Source organism: Rhipicephalus microplus, chromosome 2 (assembly GCF_043290135.1).
Source record: "Rhipicephalus microplus isolate Deutch F79 chromosome 2, USDA_Rmic, whole genome shotgun sequence".
Lineage (NCBI taxonomy): Eukaryota > Metazoa > Arthropoda > Arachnida > Ixodida > Ixodidae > Rhipicephalus > Rhipicephalus microplus.
In genome coordinates, this window is record NC_134701.1 from 138,158,687 (window position 1) to 138,180,170 (window position 21,484).

The 21,484-nt window shown below is 47.2% G+C and overlaps 1 protein-coding gene across 1 annotated transcript in view; it reads left to right on the forward strand.

The window, feature by feature from the left end:
* Nucleotides 1-21,484, forward strand: part of LOC119169733 (MAM and LDL-receptor class A domain-containing protein 1-like) — a 228,200-nt gene that overhangs the window by 117,878 nt on the left and 88,838 nt on the right. Inside the window, exons 35-39 of the mRNA XM_075885553.1 lie at nucleotides 822-1,067; nucleotides 3,178-3,306; nucleotides 12,623-12,777; nucleotides 16,918-17,002; nucleotides 17,787-17,906. Of these exons, the coding sequence (XP_075741668.1) occupies nucleotides 822-1,067; nucleotides 3,178-3,306; nucleotides 12,623-12,777; nucleotides 16,918-17,002; nucleotides 17,787-17,906 (735 nt within the window). The remainder of the gene's footprint in view (nucleotides 1-821; nucleotides 1,068-3,177; nucleotides 3,307-12,622; nucleotides 12,778-16,917; nucleotides 17,003-17,786; nucleotides 17,907-21,484) is intronic.

The following is a 21,484-nucleotide window of genomic DNA, read 5'->3' on the forward strand; positions in this document are numbered from 1 at the left end:
TTACATCAAAGGCCTTGTGGGTGGTTAGCTCATAGCTATTCAGCTCTTATGTGAACATTTGCACAATACATAGCCTTACTGACATTTACGAGCCATGCCATTGTACTATCGACGTCAAACAATACCCTAAGAGTGGCAAGCATAAAGATATAGTGCAGCATGCCCTCCTATCATCACAACACACCAGCGCGTGCATCAAGTTTGAGAGCACTGCTCTCATGCACGCCTGTCTATGGTGATGGCTTCACGCCACGCACTATACGAATGTGATTGCTTCCCACTGTTCCGGTTTCACATGACGCTAGTAATGCATGCTCTATCGAAACTAGTAATTGAAGCGTGGCTATGATGCCACCATGCAATAAGCCTATTGCAGAGTTCTGGCTATATTGCAAATTTTGTAATGATTTACTTTCACTCTTTCAGACACTCTTTCAGGAATAGGAGATGCTGTAGCGCTTTTTGAGGTTACTAACGCATTGCATTGCAACGCCTGTCAAGCAAGTTTTCTAGCCAATAACATAAAAATAAAATAGGCCATTTTCAGATTAATACACGCACTTTGAAAATGTTCGGACTATGCCGTTTATGGTTAGAAAAGTATAATGGAAAGAAGTAAAATACTTAAAAATAAAATGCTAATTTGTGACGTGCGTTCAAACAATAGATGATAGAGAAAATCAAGAAGATTGTAGTGATGAAAACAAGCTCTACAATTAAACATTTCGAAAAATAAAAGGTAGTGGCACAGAAATTGGTGTTACCACATGTGAGCGCATGAGCTGATCTGACGACATTGTCCATGGGCTGTTATGTTTAAGGTCGGTCGACGCGCATGTTTGACTGCGGGAAGAACCAGACTGTGCCAGTGGAAAAAGTGTGCGACTTCGTGCCCGACTGCAAAAACGCCGCCGATGAGCAACGCTGTGGCCAGTGTGACTTCTCCGAAAGTACATGCGGCTGGGACACAAGGGGCTTCGGTAACCGGGGCTTTTTGGCCTGGCATCACGCGCGCATTGGAAAAGTACCAAGGTCGCCACGAACAGGATCCGACGCAAGGCGAAGCGGTAAGTTCCTCGAATCAGCCTTGCACCTGACTTAGGCACTGCGATGTAAAAGTAAATGTATATTTGTCAGCAGAGTGAAAGTCCTACAAAAATATTTTCAAACCTTTGAGATACAGTATTGGTGTATTGTAGAGCCTGTTACAACACGTACACCTGAGTATGCGTATCTCATTTGGTATTTTTCTTCACGTGGTCGTCGAAGCTGCGTCACCACTTACATCAGAAGCACAGAACAGTTCTAGCTGCAAGCTGTGAGAAGCCAGAAGCGGCTAGTTTCAAAAAATGGATGAAATATACACGTAATGTATTCTCCTTAGCAGTTGACCACACTGAGCGTTTGTCCGAGCAGCAGTTAGGAGCACTATTTTTCTTCCTTCTCTTCACTACACGTGTAATGTTTTCATACACGATATTTTTGCTTAGGTATGAAGCAACACGTTTCAAGAGGTAACCATCTGTTCCAAGAAGCCCGCCGGAACACGCCATGAAGGCTACGCACATGACGTGACACCGACGCTTTAAATGACAACCTACAACCGGTGCTATAGTCGCGAGAGACGTCGCCTGGTGACCAGTACGTTTCTTTGTGCACATGTGATTACACCTAAAAAAGCTGATGGTAGAATCTCGCCATAGAATCTTGATTTTTAAGGCTGCGTATGAAAAAATTGGCTCAGAATATCTCCAGAACAATCAGAATCAATTGTAGTCGTGTGCAGGTATGGTTGTTGGAAGCTGGTAAAAAAAAGAGGGCTTGAGATCAAAGTAACCAAAGGTCTACAGGCTTTCTTTGAGCAAATTATAAACCGCAACATCAGCAGAATAAACTAATATAGAGAAAACAGACGGGACACTCCTTCTATTTTGCTCTCTTCTATCTTCTTGTGGTTCTTTGATGTCTAATCTATGTAAGTGTACCAACTATAGACCAGAAACAACTTCTTCTAGCATACTGGTCGCAGTGACTACTGATATCACCAACCTTCCTGCCACCCGATGGTACTGCAGCGCAACTCTCACAGCTAATTATCAATTTAAGTGCCAATGTCGTAAGAAAGCTCATTGAAAGCGCGAAATTGGTAATCGAAATCGAGTAGAGCCCCGGGCACAGCGTTAAGCTATGATGTAGTGCACCTTGGAAGCATCCACAAATTGGTTTTCGTGCTAATGTGACTTCATTTCTCAAAGAGTCTAAAAGAACAAATTATAAGAAGTAGTTACAAATAGGGCGATCACCGGTAAGGTTGCTCAGAGCCATGCAATACTGGATAAGAGCTAAGTAGAGTCAGAGAAGACTGCGCCGCCTTTTTCACTTATTGTCACAAGGCTCCCAAGGTTTTACTTCCTCGATGTCAGGTGGGCATCTAACGTATTTATTTCAATGTAAGACGAGTGGTTTCCTTTAAAAGATTTTCGCTTCCTAAATCTACCTTCGCAAAATTATCAAACACTGAAAGTAACTGTTTTTTTATCTTCCTGAACACAATGAAAAGTCAGTCCTAGCTTCACAATCGTGGCTAGTTTATAATTGAGTACGTGTTTTTATACCGGACACGAATATTTTTGCACTGTGGGTTCCAAGTCGGTACAAAGCATAACGCCAAGTTTGGGAAAGTTGCTCTTCCCTCTGTAAAATAAGGCCAACATCTCCTTGTGACTTGTCACTACCTCATTCTGCGAAAGTTATCCTAGACTTTTTCCTCGCAGTTGCATGTAAGGAATGAGTGTCTATCCTACGAGCTTGCTTCACGTTCCTTTGGACTCAAGTAAGGTAATAAACCTAGTTCGGTAAATAAACGGTACTCACTTATTAGGACACTCCCGATGTACGAAGTAAAGTTTAGTGCGAATCCTATACAGGCCACTTTCTCTTAGACTGTTTTATGAGATGTCGTATATTCAAGCCCACTATTTGTATGCACTCTGCTCGCCTTTTAGTGAGAAGCATTTCTGGAGACATTTTAATTTTCGCCAGAAATGTGTACAATATACATTGTGGCAACAAATTCAATTATTAATATCGCGCTCAATAGAAAATATTATAGGTGCCGTGAAAGTGACGACCGTGCAATCCTAAAGTTAGCTTACCCTATGTTTCTTGCCGTTGCAGGGAACTACTTACTCTTGTACTCGAATGTGACTGCTCAAACCTGGATGCACGCCGGTATTCATTCCCCCATAATAAGAAACACTGACAAGTTGTGCACAATACAGTTCTGGTATAACTACGTCGGAAACGGTAAGTCATACAAATCTTGTTTCCTGTGAGTTCTCAGAAAAAAAATATTCAAATTTAGGCCATTTCAGCGTTCTCGAAAGGAACATTTGTAGTTTATTTCTGGGACTTCTTTTGAAAAAAGTAGCGCACTCACTAGTAATTTTCTGATAAAACTTCTTCGAAAAGAGCTCCCTACATTCACTCCTGCAGCTCTTTTTGTCCAATAATACCGCGAAAATGTATTTTATGCAATAATAAACCTTTTAGTTATGCCTTGCTACATTGCTACAAAGTGCAGAAGGCTAAAAAAAAACTTGCTTCCAGCACAATACATAGATACTGCAACGCCGCATTTCTAATTGTTTACGTTGTCCCGAGTACATTTCATGTACTAAAAATTACTGTGCTTTTATGAACTCGTGAGGAGTGAACAGACTGCATTGCTAGTCACTGAAGCCACAATGTATAACACAAAACTGACGTTCAGAGTGCTTTTAATGCCGTTTTGTGCCAACAATAATAAATGTTTTTTTTTTGTTTCATAAAGTACTGTCTAATTTTACAATGTTACGAAAAACTAGCTGGAACATTCATTCCTAATGTAACACACTCACACCTTGGCACCAACGTCTCCGATGTGCAATGCTGATTTTTATGAAAGAGGAACATAGAGCGCATGTCTTGTGGCCTGGCGCGGCCGACCATCAGCCGACAGATGAAAAAAGCGTGTAGGCTTGTAGCGGCATCGCCCGTTGGAAGGCCGAAGCTGGAGCGCGATCTAGCAGCGCTTGTGCAACAGCATTGGCCCCTTGCTTTCTTGGCTGACAGATACGCGAAAAGCGCGTGCACTTTCTCCAGCAGCGTAGAAAACTGGGCAAGTTGATTTAGCTTCATGGTGTAAAATGTAGCGCATAAAGACGACACCCAAAAGTGTCCTGGCTTTTTGTTTGTTGTCTTTATGCGCTCAATTTTACTTCATGCGCTTTCTCTATCTGTCTGCTGATGGTGCTGTAGGCCGCCTTGGCAGAGCGTGAACCATATGCCCACCTGTTCCTTTTCATAAAAAAGCGCATTGCACAAGGTGACCACACATTAGGGCACATGATCTCTATAATAAATGGAGAACTGAAAATTTATGCGTGCCAGCATTTCTGCATCAACGTGTAGGCATCAATTCCCTGGTAGCGATTCGCGACCATGAATGCAATTGAGCAGCAAATAACTATCGACCTGAGCTACTAATTTAACTACTTTCTAGCACGATTCGAAACGGGGGTCTCAAGGTCGTCAGATTGTAGCACTTGCAGAGCTTTCTCGCAGTCATCTCCAGACCGCGCCCCAGCTGATTGCTTCGCCGCAGGAAGGTGTGGCGTTAGGGTCAGCTAATATTTCGTTTTCTATAGGCGCGCACGCGCGATAGTGTCATTTTCATCCACATTACCGTCATAACTCTGTTAAGTATCGACAAGGGATGAAGACGATATTTTGGATCTTGTATGCACCGTGATTCCCGACGTCGCGGACCATTTTCTCTGCGACCTCGTGCAACAGCGATTTAAAAATGAACACCATTACAAGCAGCGAAAATGAGGTGCTGGGGAATGCGCAGGCTTGGGCCATGCTGGCTAGTGTATCTTAAATAGGTAGATTAAAGAACCTTCGCATGCACGCCCTCACAATATACTCGAAATGGTTTGCGGAGTATCTAAATTACGAATGCATGCCATCAGAGCGGTAGAATCACTTAATTTTCTGTAGTAACAGTCTTGGAACATGCCAGGTTTTTCTTTGCGCCAAGAAATGGTCCCATCTATCCGGCTTTTTACGTTTACTGTTGTAGTTGTCTGGCATTATTCTAATAAAAGAAAGTTACGGTACACGCAAAAGCGTTTTGCGGAATATCGTAATCATGAATGCACGCCATCTGCGAAGCAGAATAACTAAAGTTTCTACAATAACAATTTTGGTACTGGTCCGGTCCCTTTTTGCGCGGCTAGACTGCTCCACCTTTCCGGCCTCTCACATTTACGGCTGTAGTAATATGCCATTACGCTAATGCAAAGGAGCTCGTCAACACACTAAAGCTCACTATGTTGGTACTTTCCTCTTGTTGGTTAGCGCCGATATTCATCAATACGCTCATTATATTTGATAGCCTGTGGTCGTTTGCAATGCATGGACAATACGGGTATTAGAACAACACATACGTTGTTTTTTCCAAGCTGCAAACAGCACAACTGCTTCTCTCAGTATTTCCCCGACACGCTGACTGATAAGCACACGTCAAATTGTGCGTTTTCCTTTCGCCTGCATTTCCTTGGTAGTTGGCATTTGGTAGTTTTATGAAATCATTTAGCAGCATGACGAAGATAAAGCATAAAAATTAGGGAGAGCCATTTGGGGTTTGCAGCGTTGCCAGGCGTTGGTGTCAGTCGGAACCACGATAATTTTCTTGGGATTGATCATGTCCTTCCTACTAGCACATCATCGCTCACGATAGTATGAGCCACGCCGAAAAGTCTCAGTAGTGCGGATGTTTCAGAGCACTGAAAGCCTTGTAGCGCTTTTGTGCTCTCATTTTTCTAGAAATGAAATAACTTGTAGTTGACGAAAGCAATCCGAAATTGTTCAAAAATACTTATGCATAGTGAGAAATTGAATGAGGGGCACCTGTCTAGCTTGAAATCTCATCAGTGCCCGTTTAATATGAACACCGCACATATACGGTGTTCATTGTACTTTATAAAAACGGCAGCGCCAACTTCAATGTGCGAATTGTGTTTCATATAGTTTGGTGGTCTCTACACATCTGCAAGCTTGAATAACGCTAATATTTTTATACAATTATTCTCTTAAGCCTTCATAATATTTTCCCGGGTTGATGTTAAAAGCTCACACACTTCATTTGTAAAATTTTATTACAATTAACACAATATTCTTCATTTGAAAACCAATACATATATGAGACAATTTTACAGCAATTATATCTCGTTATTTTGGAGCCTAGCTTTCAAGTCAGAGTATTTAGCATCGAAACACGGTTAACAAGTACCACAAATGGTACCGCTTTTGAGGGCAGAGAAATGTACGGTCAAAGACAAAGCGCCCGGCCCTTGAACCCACAAACAGAGGCTCGCGTGCACGTGCTCCTCTTTTATACTCGTGGGCAACTTTTCTTAGCAATAAAGCAAATTCTGCAGAGTATCTCACGTTTGATGAATGTTGTTCCACAACTGTGCCCGTGCTTCTTCCGTGTGATGTAAAAAAAGTAGCCCTCTATTTTCATCATGTAATTGCTTGAGACAGGACACAGCCCACGAAGAGATCAACCATGTTCCTTTTACGGTTTGTGGCGTCACGAAATGAGAACGCTGCTCTCTGAAATCACGGACGCAGTCGACATGGTCTGCCAAATCAAAACGTCGTGTACATTTATTCATTTACTTTTACAAACGATGATATTGCAGCCGATCGACATATGACACTAGTCAGACACTAAATCAACATTATACAGTATTCCATTACAGTCTATCAACATATTGCTACGTGCATATATATTCATACTCTAGAGGGCGACGCGCGTGTGTGCCTGACAAGGAAGACGAAAGGTTGTCTCCGCTCGATCGCTGTTGAAGCGGTCACGCCATTACCGCTGGTTTTGAATACATCTAATCCCCAGCCTCGTCGATACGGCATCTCTTCTTTTCCGTAACATATTTAGTGGAGGTGGAACGTTCTCCGTATTCACCACGAAGCTTCGCAGTGGCCGCACCGTTTAGTCTCCTGCTACGGCTACCAATGACAACCACCCGTATAGCCTCCATTTGTAGCTCCAGTTTTTACATACCTGACGATGCCAACCCCCCGTGAACCCGGTACGATTTCCGCACAACCTGGGCTCGGCGTTGAGTACTGGCTCCGTATGTACGAACGTGTTAGCCAGACATACCGATGGGACCCTATCATGATGCTCGCCAACGTAATATTTCACTTGGATGGCACCCCACGGGTTTGGTTCGACGCCAATCAGACCGAGCTCACCAGCTGGAATACCTTCAATAAGAGACTACGCGACATATTTGGGGATCCGTCCGGTCGCCAAATGGAAGCGCGAAAAGAAATCGCCACTCGTGTGTAGTCCTCAACTGAGTCGTATGCCTCGTACATACAGTACCTGCACGCATTATGCCGAAAAGTGGACGAGCAAATGACAGAGGGTGACAAGGTGGGCCACATACTCAAGGGCATCGCGGACGACGCCTTCAACTTGCTCGTCTACACCAATGGCATGACTGTAGATATGATTATCAAGGAATGCCACCGCTTCGAAATGGCCAAAAGCCGCCGTGTTATGCCTCAATTTACGCGGCTACCAAACACGGCTGTTATATCCACCTGCACCGATCTCGGTGCCGCACGACCCATGTAGGACAGCGCGATACAAATAGTTCGACGGCTGCTTGAGGCGTCAAGTCCAGCACCATTTCCTCCACATCCGCTCGACCATGGCGCCGCACAAACGCCTCCAGCAGTCTCCATTTTTCAAGCCATCGTGAGGCAGGAAATTGCAAAGCTCGGTTTTCCTGTGGCTTGCTCTGTCTCTCGACCCGTCTCCAGACCAATGACAACAAATGCACCACGCCATGACTCACACTTTTTTTTCGCGATCCCGCAATCCCGCGGAATGTAGAGCTGCAGACGAAAAACCGATCTGCTTCCGCTGCCACCGAGTTGGCCATATCTCCCGCTACTGCCGCAGCACTTGGACGCCCTCAAACTGGAGCCCATTTTCCTCTTCTCGCCCATACGAGAACTCCCGTCGGTATTCCCCCAGTTGTGTGTACCCTTCTTCCGATGTCTCTAACAGCCGCTCCCCCACTCGTTCGCCATCACCGCAACGCCGCCGTTCCCCATCCCCCCGACCACGCCGCTATGCGTCGCCGGTCAACTATGGATCCTCTCGGACGGAAAACTAGATTATGCAGCTCCGGGAGGTAGTGCTGCATCACTTGCGACTGATCCGAGTCCTCCGTTGACGTTCCCCTCTAATACGAACTTCATTGAGATGTATGTGGACGGTATTCCTTTGACGGTGTTAGTTGATACCGGAGCTCAAGTGTCCATAATAAGTGCTCATCTGTGTCGACTGCTCGAAAAAGTCCTCACGCCTGCAGCAACTGAAGCCCTCCGTGTCGCTGATGGTGCAACTGTGGCCATCACTGGAATGTGTACCGCTCGTGTTAGTATTGCCGGCCGCCATGTCCCCGTTTTATTTACGGTGCTGGAAAATTCCCCTCACGACCTAATCTTCGGCATGGACTTCCTATTGACGCATTCTGCCCTGATAGATTGTGCCGCTGGTACTCTCTGCCTAAAACTTCCTCTTCTCCTGGATTCTAACCCTGAACTCCCGAACAGCCTGTGCACCACTGACTTCTTCCGGATACCGCCTAGAGCTCTCACATTTGTTATATCGGCAACACCCTCTCCTGTGCTCGGTGATTATATCGTGACGCTGATTACTTATATTCTCCTGGCGCGTGACATTACTGTCCCGCAGTCCGTCGTAACCATGGCCTCTAAACGAACATATTTACCTGTTATCAATTTCGGTTTCATGAAACAAGTGTTACCCCAAAGAATTTCGGTCGCTACGCTAAGGCCCTTAATTGACGACCATGTGACCTGTTTTACGGCAGACGTATGTATCGAGCACTCACATCACTCGCAGAATGCCACGTGCCTCGATGCGACCTTACGCTCCATGATCACCCTGGACCTCAAACCTGAGAAGTCAGCTGCGCTATGCCACCTTCTGGCTTCATACCGCGACATATTCGGCATCGACAGCCGTCCACTCGGCCAGACTTCACTCGTCAAGCACCGCATTAACACAGGTGATTCTCATCCCATTCATCGGTGACCATACCGGGTGTCTGCCACAGAGCGTAAAGTAATTCAACAAGAAGCCACAAGGATATTAGCCAAAGGAATTATTTAACCCTCTTCGAGCCCTTGGGCGTTCCCCATTGTGCTCGGTAAAAAGAAAGATGGCACGTGGTGCTTCTGCACTGATTACCATCACCTGAATATAATCACAAAAAAGGACGTTTGCCCTTTACCCCACACCGATTATGCTCTGAATTGTCTCCACGGCACCCTATACTTTTCTACATTAGACCTACGTTCCGGCTACTGGCAGATTGCTGTCGACGAAAACGACCAAGAAAAGACTGCATTTGTAACTCCAGACGGCCTATATCAGTTCAAGGTTATGCCGTTTGGGCTATGCAACGCCTCAGTCACGTTTGAGCGCATAATGAACTCTCTGCTTCAAGGGTTTCAATGGGCAACATGTCTTTGTTATCTTGACGATGTCGTTTATATTCCCCAACATTTGAGACCCACCTTTAGCGTTTTTCAGCTATTCTCGACATATTCCGCACTGCAGGCGTTAAATTAAAATCGTCGAAGTGCCACTTCGGACGCTAACAAATTACAGTGTTGGGCCACTTGTCTGCGCCTCTGGTGTGCAGCCGGATCCCGAGAAAATTCGTGCAGTCACCAGTTTTCCTGTACCCCAGTCAGCCAAAGACGTCCGGAGTTTTGTAGGACTTAACTCCTATTTCAGAAGGTTTGTGGAAGATTTCGCAACTATCGCTCGACCCCTCGCAGAGCTTCTGAAGAAAGACGTCACATTTACGTGGGGTACCGAGCACGCTGCTGCTTTTTCTCACCTAATCACGCTACTGACGACTCCTTCTATATTGGCTCACTTTGACCCATTCGCTCCGACAGAAGTCCGAACCGATGCTAGTGGTCACGGAATCGGAGCCGTCCTAGCCCAACGCCAACGGGGACACGACCGAGTGGTCGCCTTCGCTAGCCGCCTTCTCACAGCTGCTGAGCGCAACTATTCCATTACAGAACGTGAATGTCTTGTTCTTGTTTGGACAGTCTCAAAGTTTCGCCCATATTTATATGGCACTAATTTATCTCTGATAGCTGACCATTATGTGCTATGTTGGCTTACATCACTGAAAGATCCTACTGGCCGGCTCGGACGCTTGGCTCTGCGACTGCAAGAGTATACCTACACGGTGACGTAAAAGTCCAGACGCCTACATCAGGACGCAGACTGCCTGTCCCGCTACTCGGTTGCTGAGTCGAGCACTATGCCTGACGCCGACACCGAGCTTTACGTCTTTTCCCTTTCGCAAATGACATGCACCGGTGACGAGCAGCACCCCGCCACGGTTGTCTAGTGGCTAAGGTACTCAGCTGCTGACCCGCAGGCCACGGGATCGAATCCCGGCTGCGGCGGCTGCATTTCCGATGGAGGCGGAAATGTTGTAGGCTCGTGTGCTCAGATTTGGGTGCGCGTCAAAGAACCCTAGGTGGTAAAAATTTCCGGGGTCCTCCACTACGGCGTCTCTCATAATCATATGGTGGTTTTGGGACGTTAAACCCCACATATCAATCAATCAATCAAATAAATCGGTGACTAGCAGCGCCATGATGCGTCCTTGCGTGCTATCATTGAGCGCCTCGAATCACCATCTTCCAATCAGTCCCATCGCTCATTCGTGCTCCACGATGGTGTATTATACCGCCAATGTTTTGAGCCCGATGGACCTGCTCTGCTTCTTGTCGTTCCGAAACGCCTTCGCTTGGAAGTTCTACATGAACTTCAGGACCTTCCGACTGCTGGTCACCTTGGTGTGTCACGCCCTTATGACCAAATATGCCGACGCTTCTTTTGGCCAGGGCTTGCACGCTCAGTTAAAAGATACGTTGCGGCTTTTGAAAAATGTCAGCGCCGCAAAACACCACCGACACTTTCCGCCGGGCGCCTTCAACCACTTGATAATTCGCCAGAACCGTTCTTCCGCGTCGGCTTCGACCTACTTGACCCTTTCCCCTTGTTTTCCTCAGGTAACAAGTGGATAGTCGTGGCCACCGACTACGCCACGCGTTATGCTATCACACGAGCTCTTCCAACAAGCTGCGCCACAGATGTCACCGGCTTCCTCCTCAAGGACGTAATTTTGCAACAAGGAGCCCCATGGGAGCTGTTTACAGACCGTGGCCGCACCTTTTTGTTGAAGGTCATAGCCGACATCTTGAAGTCCTGTAAAACGAGACACAAGCTGACTACGTCATGCCACCCGCAAACCAATCGACTCACGGAGCGTCTAAATCGAACTCTTACAGACATGCTCACTAAATATGTTTCTACCAACCACACCGACTGGGATATCACGTGGCCGTACGCCAGATTTGCCTACAATTCTTCGCGCCGTGACACTTCCGGATACTCTCCATTTTTCTGCTGTTTGGCCGAGAAACACCATTGCCTTTAGACACCGTCATACCGTCTTCTGGAGTACTGACCCGTGAATATGCCATGGACGTTATCTCTCGGGCCGCTCATGCACGTGAAATCACCCGTACTCGCTTTCTGACATCTCAAGAGATACAACGGCGCTTGTATGACCAACGACACCACGAGGTACATTTTCCGCCTGGTTCTTTCGTCCTGCTCTGGTCTCCGACCTGTCAAGTTGGCTTGTCTGAAAAACTGCTTACTCACTACACAGGTCCTCACCGAGTCCTTCGTGTGGTTACTCTTGTACCATATGAAATTGGTTCTGCCACCCCGTCACCTTCATATGTCTAACAGGCTACCGATATTGTACATGTTGCGCGCTTGAAGCCCTACAACTCTCCTAGTGACGTTGACAATTGGATGCGCCGAGACGGTGCTTGTGCCGCCGGGGGTTATGCTACATGCATATATATTGATATTCTAGGCGGCAACGCGCATGTGTGCCTGACGAGGAAAACGAAGGATTGTCTCCGCTCGATTGCTGGTGAACCGGTCACGCCGTTACCGCTGGTGTTAAATACATCTAATCCCCAGCCTTGTAGATACGGCGTCTCTTCTTTTCCGTAACAATAATAAACAAACACAAGAGAGCGCCAAGGCGGCTCCACTGGTTTCGTCTCAGTAAAAGGGGCTTGCGGTAGACGACCGGTGATTCGGTGGCGCATGTACCTGCCGCGGGAGATGTGCATCCCGATCACCGCTCTAACACCAAAAAGAGTCCCGAATCTTTTCTCTGTCGCCACCCAGCCTCGCCACAGGGCAAGACTGCTGGCGATACCATGCCGAACATAATGATGATGATCATAAACTTACGCGAGCACAAAGCCATCTCTCGCCCGGTGGTTAAACCTAAATGCGTTCTATCCGCGAGACGAGTATGCGCCACAAGATGCAAACAACTTTACAGAAGGCGCTAGCATCCTGACAAGTTACACTCTTTTCTTTCAGGCTCTCTTGCAAACCATGCGGATGTCTCCCTGCTCCTGAATGCTGGTGGCTACGTAATGCCTGTGTGGTCCCTCCGCACGTTTGGCGTACCAAACCGTGCCGGTGTTTGGAACTGGGCTCTGGTGTCAATCGGACGCTATAGGGGAGCTGTCAGTGTAAGTACAGAAAACAGTCAATCTTCGTTTATTTGCTGCAAGACATTGGCATGACATCGGCATGGTATTCCAGCACAACAGCATGTAATAATTGTTGCAAAGACACTGGTATTAGCAGTTATAAGCTCACCAGTGGTTCATACGAAATTCTCTATAACCGTGATGCAAGTACCCCCTATAAAACAGAAACAGCGTATCTGATTTGGGGGGGGGGGGGGAGTGTTTATGTTAAAGAAATAAACGAAAAGAAAAGTGAGCCCCGTAACTGTCTGCTTCAGGGAGCGACACCTCAAAAGTAGCTCACAAGGAATGGGGCGAGGAGGGATTAAAGGATAGGAATAAAGGTGTAGAGAGAGAGAAAGAGAGATAAGGTAAGCCAGCGAGCGACGACGTATCAAGGGGATAGGAGAGATAGGTAAGATGGAAACACGGTCACAGGAGTCCGAGGATGGGGCACCACTTGCAAGAGCTCTTGTAGGCGTCAAGAGATGGCGTAGAGCAGGTCCAGTCGGTCAGAGCTACACTGTCGTCGGAGGTCAGCGTCAGGAGATGACGTAGGGCGCGCCCAGTCGGCCAGAGCTATGCTGACGCCGAAGATCGCGATGGCATAACCGTTCGGCACGTAATCCAGTGAGCCCTTATCTGATTTCATAAACTGTAGTGTATCGTCACGCCAGTTTTGAGTAGCTCGCCTCGAATTAAAAAAAACGCCGCGTGGCACATGATTTGCGAGCCGTGCGCAGAAGAAAACGCTCGAGCTTTACACCAGGCTGAACGCGGCAACCTCAACTACTTAGGTCTTCTTTTAGGGGCGAAGCTTCTGAGCCTTGGGTAGGGCGTCTGCGATGTATGCAAGTAGTAGTTTTAGTAGTCGTCGTCGTCGTCGTAGTAGTAGTGCGTCGTAGTAGTGCGTAGCCACTTCAGAGGCCGGACTAGAGGAGCGGCACGCGCACACTCTTTGGATTTGAGGAGGAAACCCACGCACGTTAGTCATGAATAAAAAGATAGTTTTTTCTGATTAAACAACCTACAGATACGAGTATCGGTGACCTAATATCCATTGAAATATGCCTTGAACTTGAATCTCCACTAAAATGCTGTTAACAAAAGGACGCACTATGAACACAATATCGGACCAGACAAGGTTGCCCCGTTAAACTCGCTGGGCGTAATCTCCTTAGTTTTAGCAAGGTGCAGCGAAAGTTGGGCTGCAGTGCCATGAACTAGACACGAAGCACAGGCCGCAAGAGAGAGAAAGCGTGCCGCTCCTCCAGTCCGGCCGTGCCACCTTTCGTTTATTCCTTGGAATGTTCGCTGAATGGCGGAACATCTATATGAAGAATATATGAATGAAAAGATGTGAGATGGTGGTACTTGGAGTGTTCACAAGATGGACGGACGGATGTGCAGACGCACAGATGGTCAGACAGACAGATGCACGGACGGACGGGTGAATGCAGGAACAGACACACGGACGGACGTATGGAAGGACAGACGGATGGATGGAGGGGCGAACACAAGCACGAACGGACGCACAGGCAGACGCACGGACGGACGGAAGCAAGAACGAACGAACGGACGGATGCTTCACGCCACTAATCATGACGTACTCCGTGGATATGCTGTGATTTTTTCTCCCGCATCCAAATAAAGCTCTTTCGTGTTGCGGTCCATTGCCGAGCTTGGCCTCGGAGTCAGACTTTACGAACATGTCATATCGTTCTTGACCGGTAGGAGAGCCAACCTCAGAATGGGAGACCAAGCTGGGCTCGTGCGATATGCCACAAGGGTCAGTGATATCACCTACCCTGTTCAACCTTGTCATGGTCGGGTTGTCCAAGAGGCTCTCATGTATCAAGGGCATTAACCATACAATTTGCACAGACGATATTACCATTTGGTGCACAGGTGGCTGCGACGGGCAAGTCAAGTGTTCCCTGCAGGAGGCTATAAACACCATGGAAGATTACCTCCATCCCACAGGCCTGATTGTTCCCCAAACAAATCCGAGTTCCTCCTCTACCAACCCACTGGGCAAGGGCCCAAGTCCGTAAACTTGCAGCCGATTTCAGAGAGTGATATCAAACTCTACACCGGAGATGATGGAGCCATACCCAGAATCGACATTATTCGGGTCCTTGGCATGACTATCGAGTCCAATGGTTCCAATGGCAAGACTATACTCATGCACGCCGCCAAGATGAATAACGCCGTTTGGTTGGTTTCGCAGGTGACCCACCGCCGTCAAGGCCTCAAGGAAGACAACCTAACTGACCTGGTCAATTCCTTTGTTCTCGGCCACTTTTCATGTGTCGTGGCCATGCACAATTTGCAGCGTGCCGAGCGGGACATGATCAACGTCCTGCTAAGAAAGATTACCAAGCGGGCCCTCGGTATCCTGATCAGGACGAGCACCAAGCGCCTGCTCCAGTTTCGAGTGCACAATACGTCGGAGGAGATCGCCGAAGCGTAGGAGCGCGCCAACCTCGCGCATCTTTCGTACTCCCAGACGGCCATACATTTACTCCGAGAGCTCAGTCACTATCCAGGTGAAGTGGACAAGAAGATGAGATAGGTGGCCGTGAGATTCGTGACCTCATCACCGTGGCACCGATACCGAGGAATGTCCATCCTGAACACAATGATGGCAGTTGGCGAGCTAGAGCTGCCACTCTTCTCAAGCAGATCGACAGTGAGGAGTGCGGCGTCAGATTTGTTGACGCGGCAGCGTACCGTGGGAGCCTCGCCTTCTTGCAGCCGTCGTCGACTCCAAACAGCAAATTATCAACTGAGCATCGGTTCACATTGAAGATCTGACGATTGCCGTGCAAGTGGCCATCTCCCTGGCCTTCCTGGACGGTGAAAGGAAGGTCATCTATAAAGTGACTCAAGGCCAGTTATTCGTAAATACGAGTGTGGTGTCGTCTCCAAGAAAGCCCTGCACATAATCCAGAGTGGCGGACGCGACGGTATCAAGCATCACGCACTTATCTAGTTTCCCGCACATATTGGGTAGGTCCAAGGCACTCCCTGCAAGCTCAACGAGTCTGCCCACGAGACCGTGCACGCGCTAGCCGACCGCGCCGGTTCCGGGCAACGGTTTGGGAAAACGGGGCTGAGGAAAACAGGGATGCACCTGCCGTGTACAACAATATAACAAAACATTTTTACCTCGCGCGAAGACTATATCTGCTCCCTCATTCAAAAATTATAAGGTCGTAGGCCTTTACACTCACCCTACTGTAGAAGGACACGTACTCTTCTGAGCTCTCATTACGCTTTTTATCCTGGCGTGTTCCCCAATGGCGCTTGCCCCGCTCGTGGGGACGTAGCCATGCTGGCGCACGTGCTCTATAGGAATGCAAGGCAATGTACACAGCCAGGTGGGAGGCGGTCCTACACACCTCCTTCCTGGCCCACCAACTGTGGGCCGTTCAGCAGGCCCGCGCAGCAGCCGAAAGGCTTGGCCAAAGGTCCCCCGTAGCAGTCGCCCACTACGCGCTAACGCGCGCCTTGCAGCAGCACAATAGAATTTCGGAACCAAGCAACCAACCTAATAAAGCTGCGACCATGGCACAGCCTCATCAGTCGTTGCATATTGTCTCTCGTTCCTCAACATTTTGAAGCTACAGAACAACGGACAAGCGACGAGCGCCGCACCGCTGCCATTGATCTTTGCGGCAGTGTCTCGGCAAGCTCAACATTTACAGCCGCACTTTCACTCGCTTTTACCGCCATTCCTGACCTCCTGACTTCAGTCGTGGTTTCTAGAGTTCGGGGAAGCCTCGCAGCTCAATGGCATAGGGATCCAAGGATTCATGTTTGAGGTACTAGAGTACCATCTTCCGTGGGACCTCAAAGGTCACCTCACGTACTTCTCGAGGAGCGCTCACCCTTACGATGATCGGCGCGACACCGTGCTTGATCTGCATGATTTCAAATGACTTGAAGTGCACTGAAATATGCTCACCCTGAAAAACAGAGATTTTCCACCCGTAACTCTAGCAATACGCTTCGCTGTTTTCCCCTTTCATTGTTCTAGTTTTTAAGTGCGCCAACTAGTAAAGCAACTTGCTTACAACAAAAAGATAAATTCTGTAAGCAATTGTGCTCGCGTTGACAAGTTTGTTGACTTTGCAGTTTTTCTTCGAAAGCTGGCGACATGCGCAGGAGGATATCATGTTTGCTGTCGACAAGATAAGCTTTTATGGATGTGCACTACCAGGTGAGATGTGAAGGAGTTCATTAGTCGTAAAATGCTAGTTAATTAGTACTATTTCTATAGCGCAAATTGTGAAAGCCAAGAAAGAAAAGTGTGTCTCAAAAAATATAGAGAACAAAAGTTTTCATAACCCTATGACTCACACAAAGTGAAACCTGTATACTTTTGCTTCCTCTTTTAGCTTCTTTTAATCTGCATTTTTCTTCCTCATTGTCCCTGCTGGAGACTAATTTTAAGTATAATCTCCTCACGACTCATGGGCGCCGCCATTTTGGACTGATAAGCGTTTGTTTCGTAGGCTTTTTGTGTCACAATAAGAATTGATCGTGGCCATGAAACGTTGAAGGTGCTGTCAAAGCCATTTCGTGCGTGTGAGGTCACCGTAGCACTGTTTGTTTATTTGATACGAATACTAAACTGCAACGTTATTAGTCCAAGATGGCAGCACTTGAGCGCGTTTGAAATATGGTGCGTACTGTGGCTTGGAAGAAGCAGTATCAGCAACAAATTCATATGTCATAATAATTATCGTAGCTATCATTGCGTGTCCGCAAGGTGTGTGCAAGGGTATAGCTCCAGGTCTTTTGTAAAATATGCACAAGCGATATGGGACATGCCATTATTTGAAATAAGAACTGTTTCCCAGAGGTGTTCACACTGTCTTTTGCAACCGTTCTTGGAAAAACGCTGTGTTTTGCATATGTTTGTTGCGCAAGACACAGTTCAATGTTTTTTTTTTATTTTGGGTGTCAATGTATCATGCGGTACCATTTTTTTTATTTTTCAGCTAAGTCAAACAATTGCACCAAATCACAATTCACTTGTTCCAATGGGGCTTGTATAGCCAAACGCGACATCTGCAACTACGTCGATGACTGTGGAGATAACAGCGATGAATTGAAGTGTGGTGAGTGTCCGGTAGCTTTTTGCTAGTATTTTTGTTTCCTGTTTTGAGTATCTTTAAATATTCGATAGGTGTTTTCAATACATATACGTACGATCAAGGTTTAACCAAGCCTTCTTGAACACGTTTCAACATAGCCGTGTTAACTGGGTACCGACACAAACAGCTCTCATTTTTTGTGCGTGTGAAACAATAAAGATCAAGCTATCAGGAACCCACAAAATGTATTCGCAAGTGTCAGTGTGAAACCCTACATACATGTTACGGTAACGTCACGATGCAGTATAAGATTCTCGTCACTTCTTCGCGTAGAATATCGTGACCTTTGCACGTTCACTCCGGGCGGTCTCTCCGTTGGTGACACACAAGCAATCTCTTTGTTCGTGTTGGTACCTGACGTCCTCACAACTAGCCATACTGGTGCGTGAAGTCTGCAGAACTGATAATGTAGCCTGACGTCGTGACATTGTTTATGCCAATGTGTGCGCTAAGCGAAGTCAAATTTGTATATGGCAAAGATGTACTATAACAAAGTGCTTGATTGGGCTGGTAGGTGTTGCATGCTACACTCTTAAAAAATTAGCAAAAAGGTTGTAACTGCAAGCAAATATGTAGTACCAGCAACGCTTACTACCTTTCTTAGAGTGCTACTAGGCGTTCTCCACCCGTTTATTACCTACGTTAGTAAGCAGTTACTACGCGCAACTTTTTGCTACTGAACTTTTTGCTACTTGTTTACTACATTCGTTTGTAAACGGTTAGTAACTGGAATAAAACAGGTAGTAAATAAAGCCGTTACTAACTTTCTTGCACCGTTACTACATTTTTGCTACCCGGCCATAGCTATCTAATTTAAAATATTAAGTAATACATGTCCTAATATTTTTAGAGAAATCCTTTCGACGTGTCATCTTTAAACGAAAACGTGACGCATTAGATATCTATGAATAACAAAAAAACATTTATTTTAATATACGCAACCGAGTTACGTGAGCGTCATTCTTCTAATATCAAAATGAATAAGTAAAAGTTAACGTACCATAAGCAAGTGCTACACGCGTTCTAATAGGCATTTACAACAAGCTTACTAAATTAGAACAAACTGACACGACAGGCAGATCAAGATTAACCACATGGTCAAAATTAATTCGAAGTCTATCGTTGCCTTGTGTCTTATGGCAATATTGCAATTTTTGCACATGAAACCACGAATACTATTGTTAACGTCAAACTGCCAATATATAAGCGCTGTGAAATATTCACTTGCACTGAGACTATGGTAATGAGTTGGGTACCTTGTTTCGGCGGCTGTATATGATACTTCTTTGTGACACTATTATGATAGATAATTATTACAAATCGTTTTTATAAGTACGGTTGATTAGAAGTTTTGTACTACGTTCCTAAACAAACATAATCACGTAGTAGGGTATAGCGCTCTAGGCTCGATTTTTTAAAATTAATCCTAAAACACAAGTTCCCACTTTCGCCACACATGCATCTTAAAGTAAGGCCTATATATACTGCGCGAGTCGCTTACTTAGTACAGTGGTGTTGTATACTTCATTCTTTCGCCGGCACTCGCACGCGTCGGACGCAGGAATCATGGGCTCCCGCGGAGCGGCAAAGGCGGTCCTTGGTGGCCGCGGAAACAGGATTACAGACGAAAGTGACAAGGATTTTGAAATCATCTTGCCGAATCTGCCAACAGGACGTATTGTTTTGAACACAGTGTTTTTGCATGGTGATATTCGAGTGAGGCCTTTCAAGGTCGAATATTTCCGGGATGCCCTGGACAAGGAACGACTGCTTCCCGACGTAATTGCATTAGGCGCCTACCACATCAACCATGTGTGGGCCGTCAGCTTTAACAGCTAGGATGCGACGAAGAGGTTGACTGAACTGAAAAAACTCCAGGTCAAGGGACGCCGCTGCCTCGTTATCGACCCTCAGGAGCAGAAGGTGAGGCTGCGGCTTCACTGGCTGTTACACGGCGTTTCGGACGAAGACGTCCGCACGGCGTTGACAGCGTTCGGGAAAGTTACAGAAGTGACCCGGGAACGCTGGCGTGTGGAAGGAGTAAATGAGAAGAATTCGACGACCCGCACTGTTCTCATTAAGCTGAAAAGCGGCATGAAAGTTGAGAACCTGCCTCACCAGATACGAGTCACCGGTGAATCAGCCTTAGTGGTAGCCCCAGGTCGGCCTATGCAATGCCTGCGTTGTAGCGGAACAGGACATGTGCGTCGCGAGTGTAAGGTGCCACGGTGCTCTCGCTGCCGGCGTTTCGGGCACGGGGACGCGAAATACGTCCGTTCGTACGCCGCCGTGACCACGTCAGCGGAGGCCGAAGATGCGTCAGAACACATTATGGACGTGACAAAAGCAGAGGACGCGGCTGAAGGTTGCGGAGATCAAGTCGCAGAAAATTTGAACTGCACATCTGCAACATCAGTAGACGAATCTACACCGGCACCTGTGGACACTCGACCAGGTTCTGCAGCTGTATCGACCGAGACAGCTGACAATGCAGTGACAGACGCAGGCTGTGAAGTAAACGGAGCGTCTGCCCATGCGTCGGAACAAGGCCAACTAGTCGATGGTGCCTCTTGTAGCGTTGGTTTCGACATGAAGATAGACGAAAACACGTGCAACGCCAGCTGCGTCTCTTGGCCTAGCGGTGCCGTTCCAGCCATCAAAAGACCATTGAAAGAACCTGTGAAGACGAGAGACAAGAACAGTGCAAGTAGCCTCAAAGAACCACCGGCAAAGACGCCGACTGGCAGACGCACCAGCATTAGAGCAAGAGCAAGTGGCACCACGGACAAGAAAGCTGTGAACAATTCAATTGTACTGTGCAGTGAAACCGGGCGGTCGGCCGGTCCTGGAGGCGTCTAGCGTAGCGCTAGACGTGCATGGTAAGCGCCATGCTCCGGGCCTAACTCCTCCACATGGTTGTAATGGCGCTTCAAGTATCATTTAACTTCGCCACGCTGAATGTTAGAGTCTTAGCTTCAAAGAAGAAGCAAAGCCAAGTCTATCGGTTGTTGTCGGAAGAAAGTCTGGATGTGCTTGCAGTGCAGGAGACGAATGTTGAAGGCGAGGAGGAGACTGGGAGCATGGTGCTTAAGTTTATATCACGGTATTTTGCCGCTGTGAGCCAGGCCATAGGCACATCAAGGGGATGTGTTCTTTTAGGAGCGAAGCTCCTTAAGGCGTGCGTGGGCTGTGCGTCCCCTGTATGTAGCCACCTCTCGTTCAGTTCTTGCAGTGTTCACTAGATGGCGGTACTTGTAGCTGACGGCATTAAGTATTACGCTAGCCACCGCCCGATCTTAAGGGTACAGCCATATCCATCCGTCCATCCGTCCGTCCGTCCGTCCATCCATCCATCCATCCATCCATCCATCCGTCCATCCGTCCGTCCGTCCGTTCGTCTGTGCGTCCGTCCGTCCGTGCGTCCGTCCGTGCGTCCGTCCGTCCGTCCATTCGTCCGTCCGTCCAAAAGATGCAAGATGTTATAAACTAGACGGCGGTACGTGTAGTTGATTATGAAAGATGCGAGGTGTTATAAAATTGGA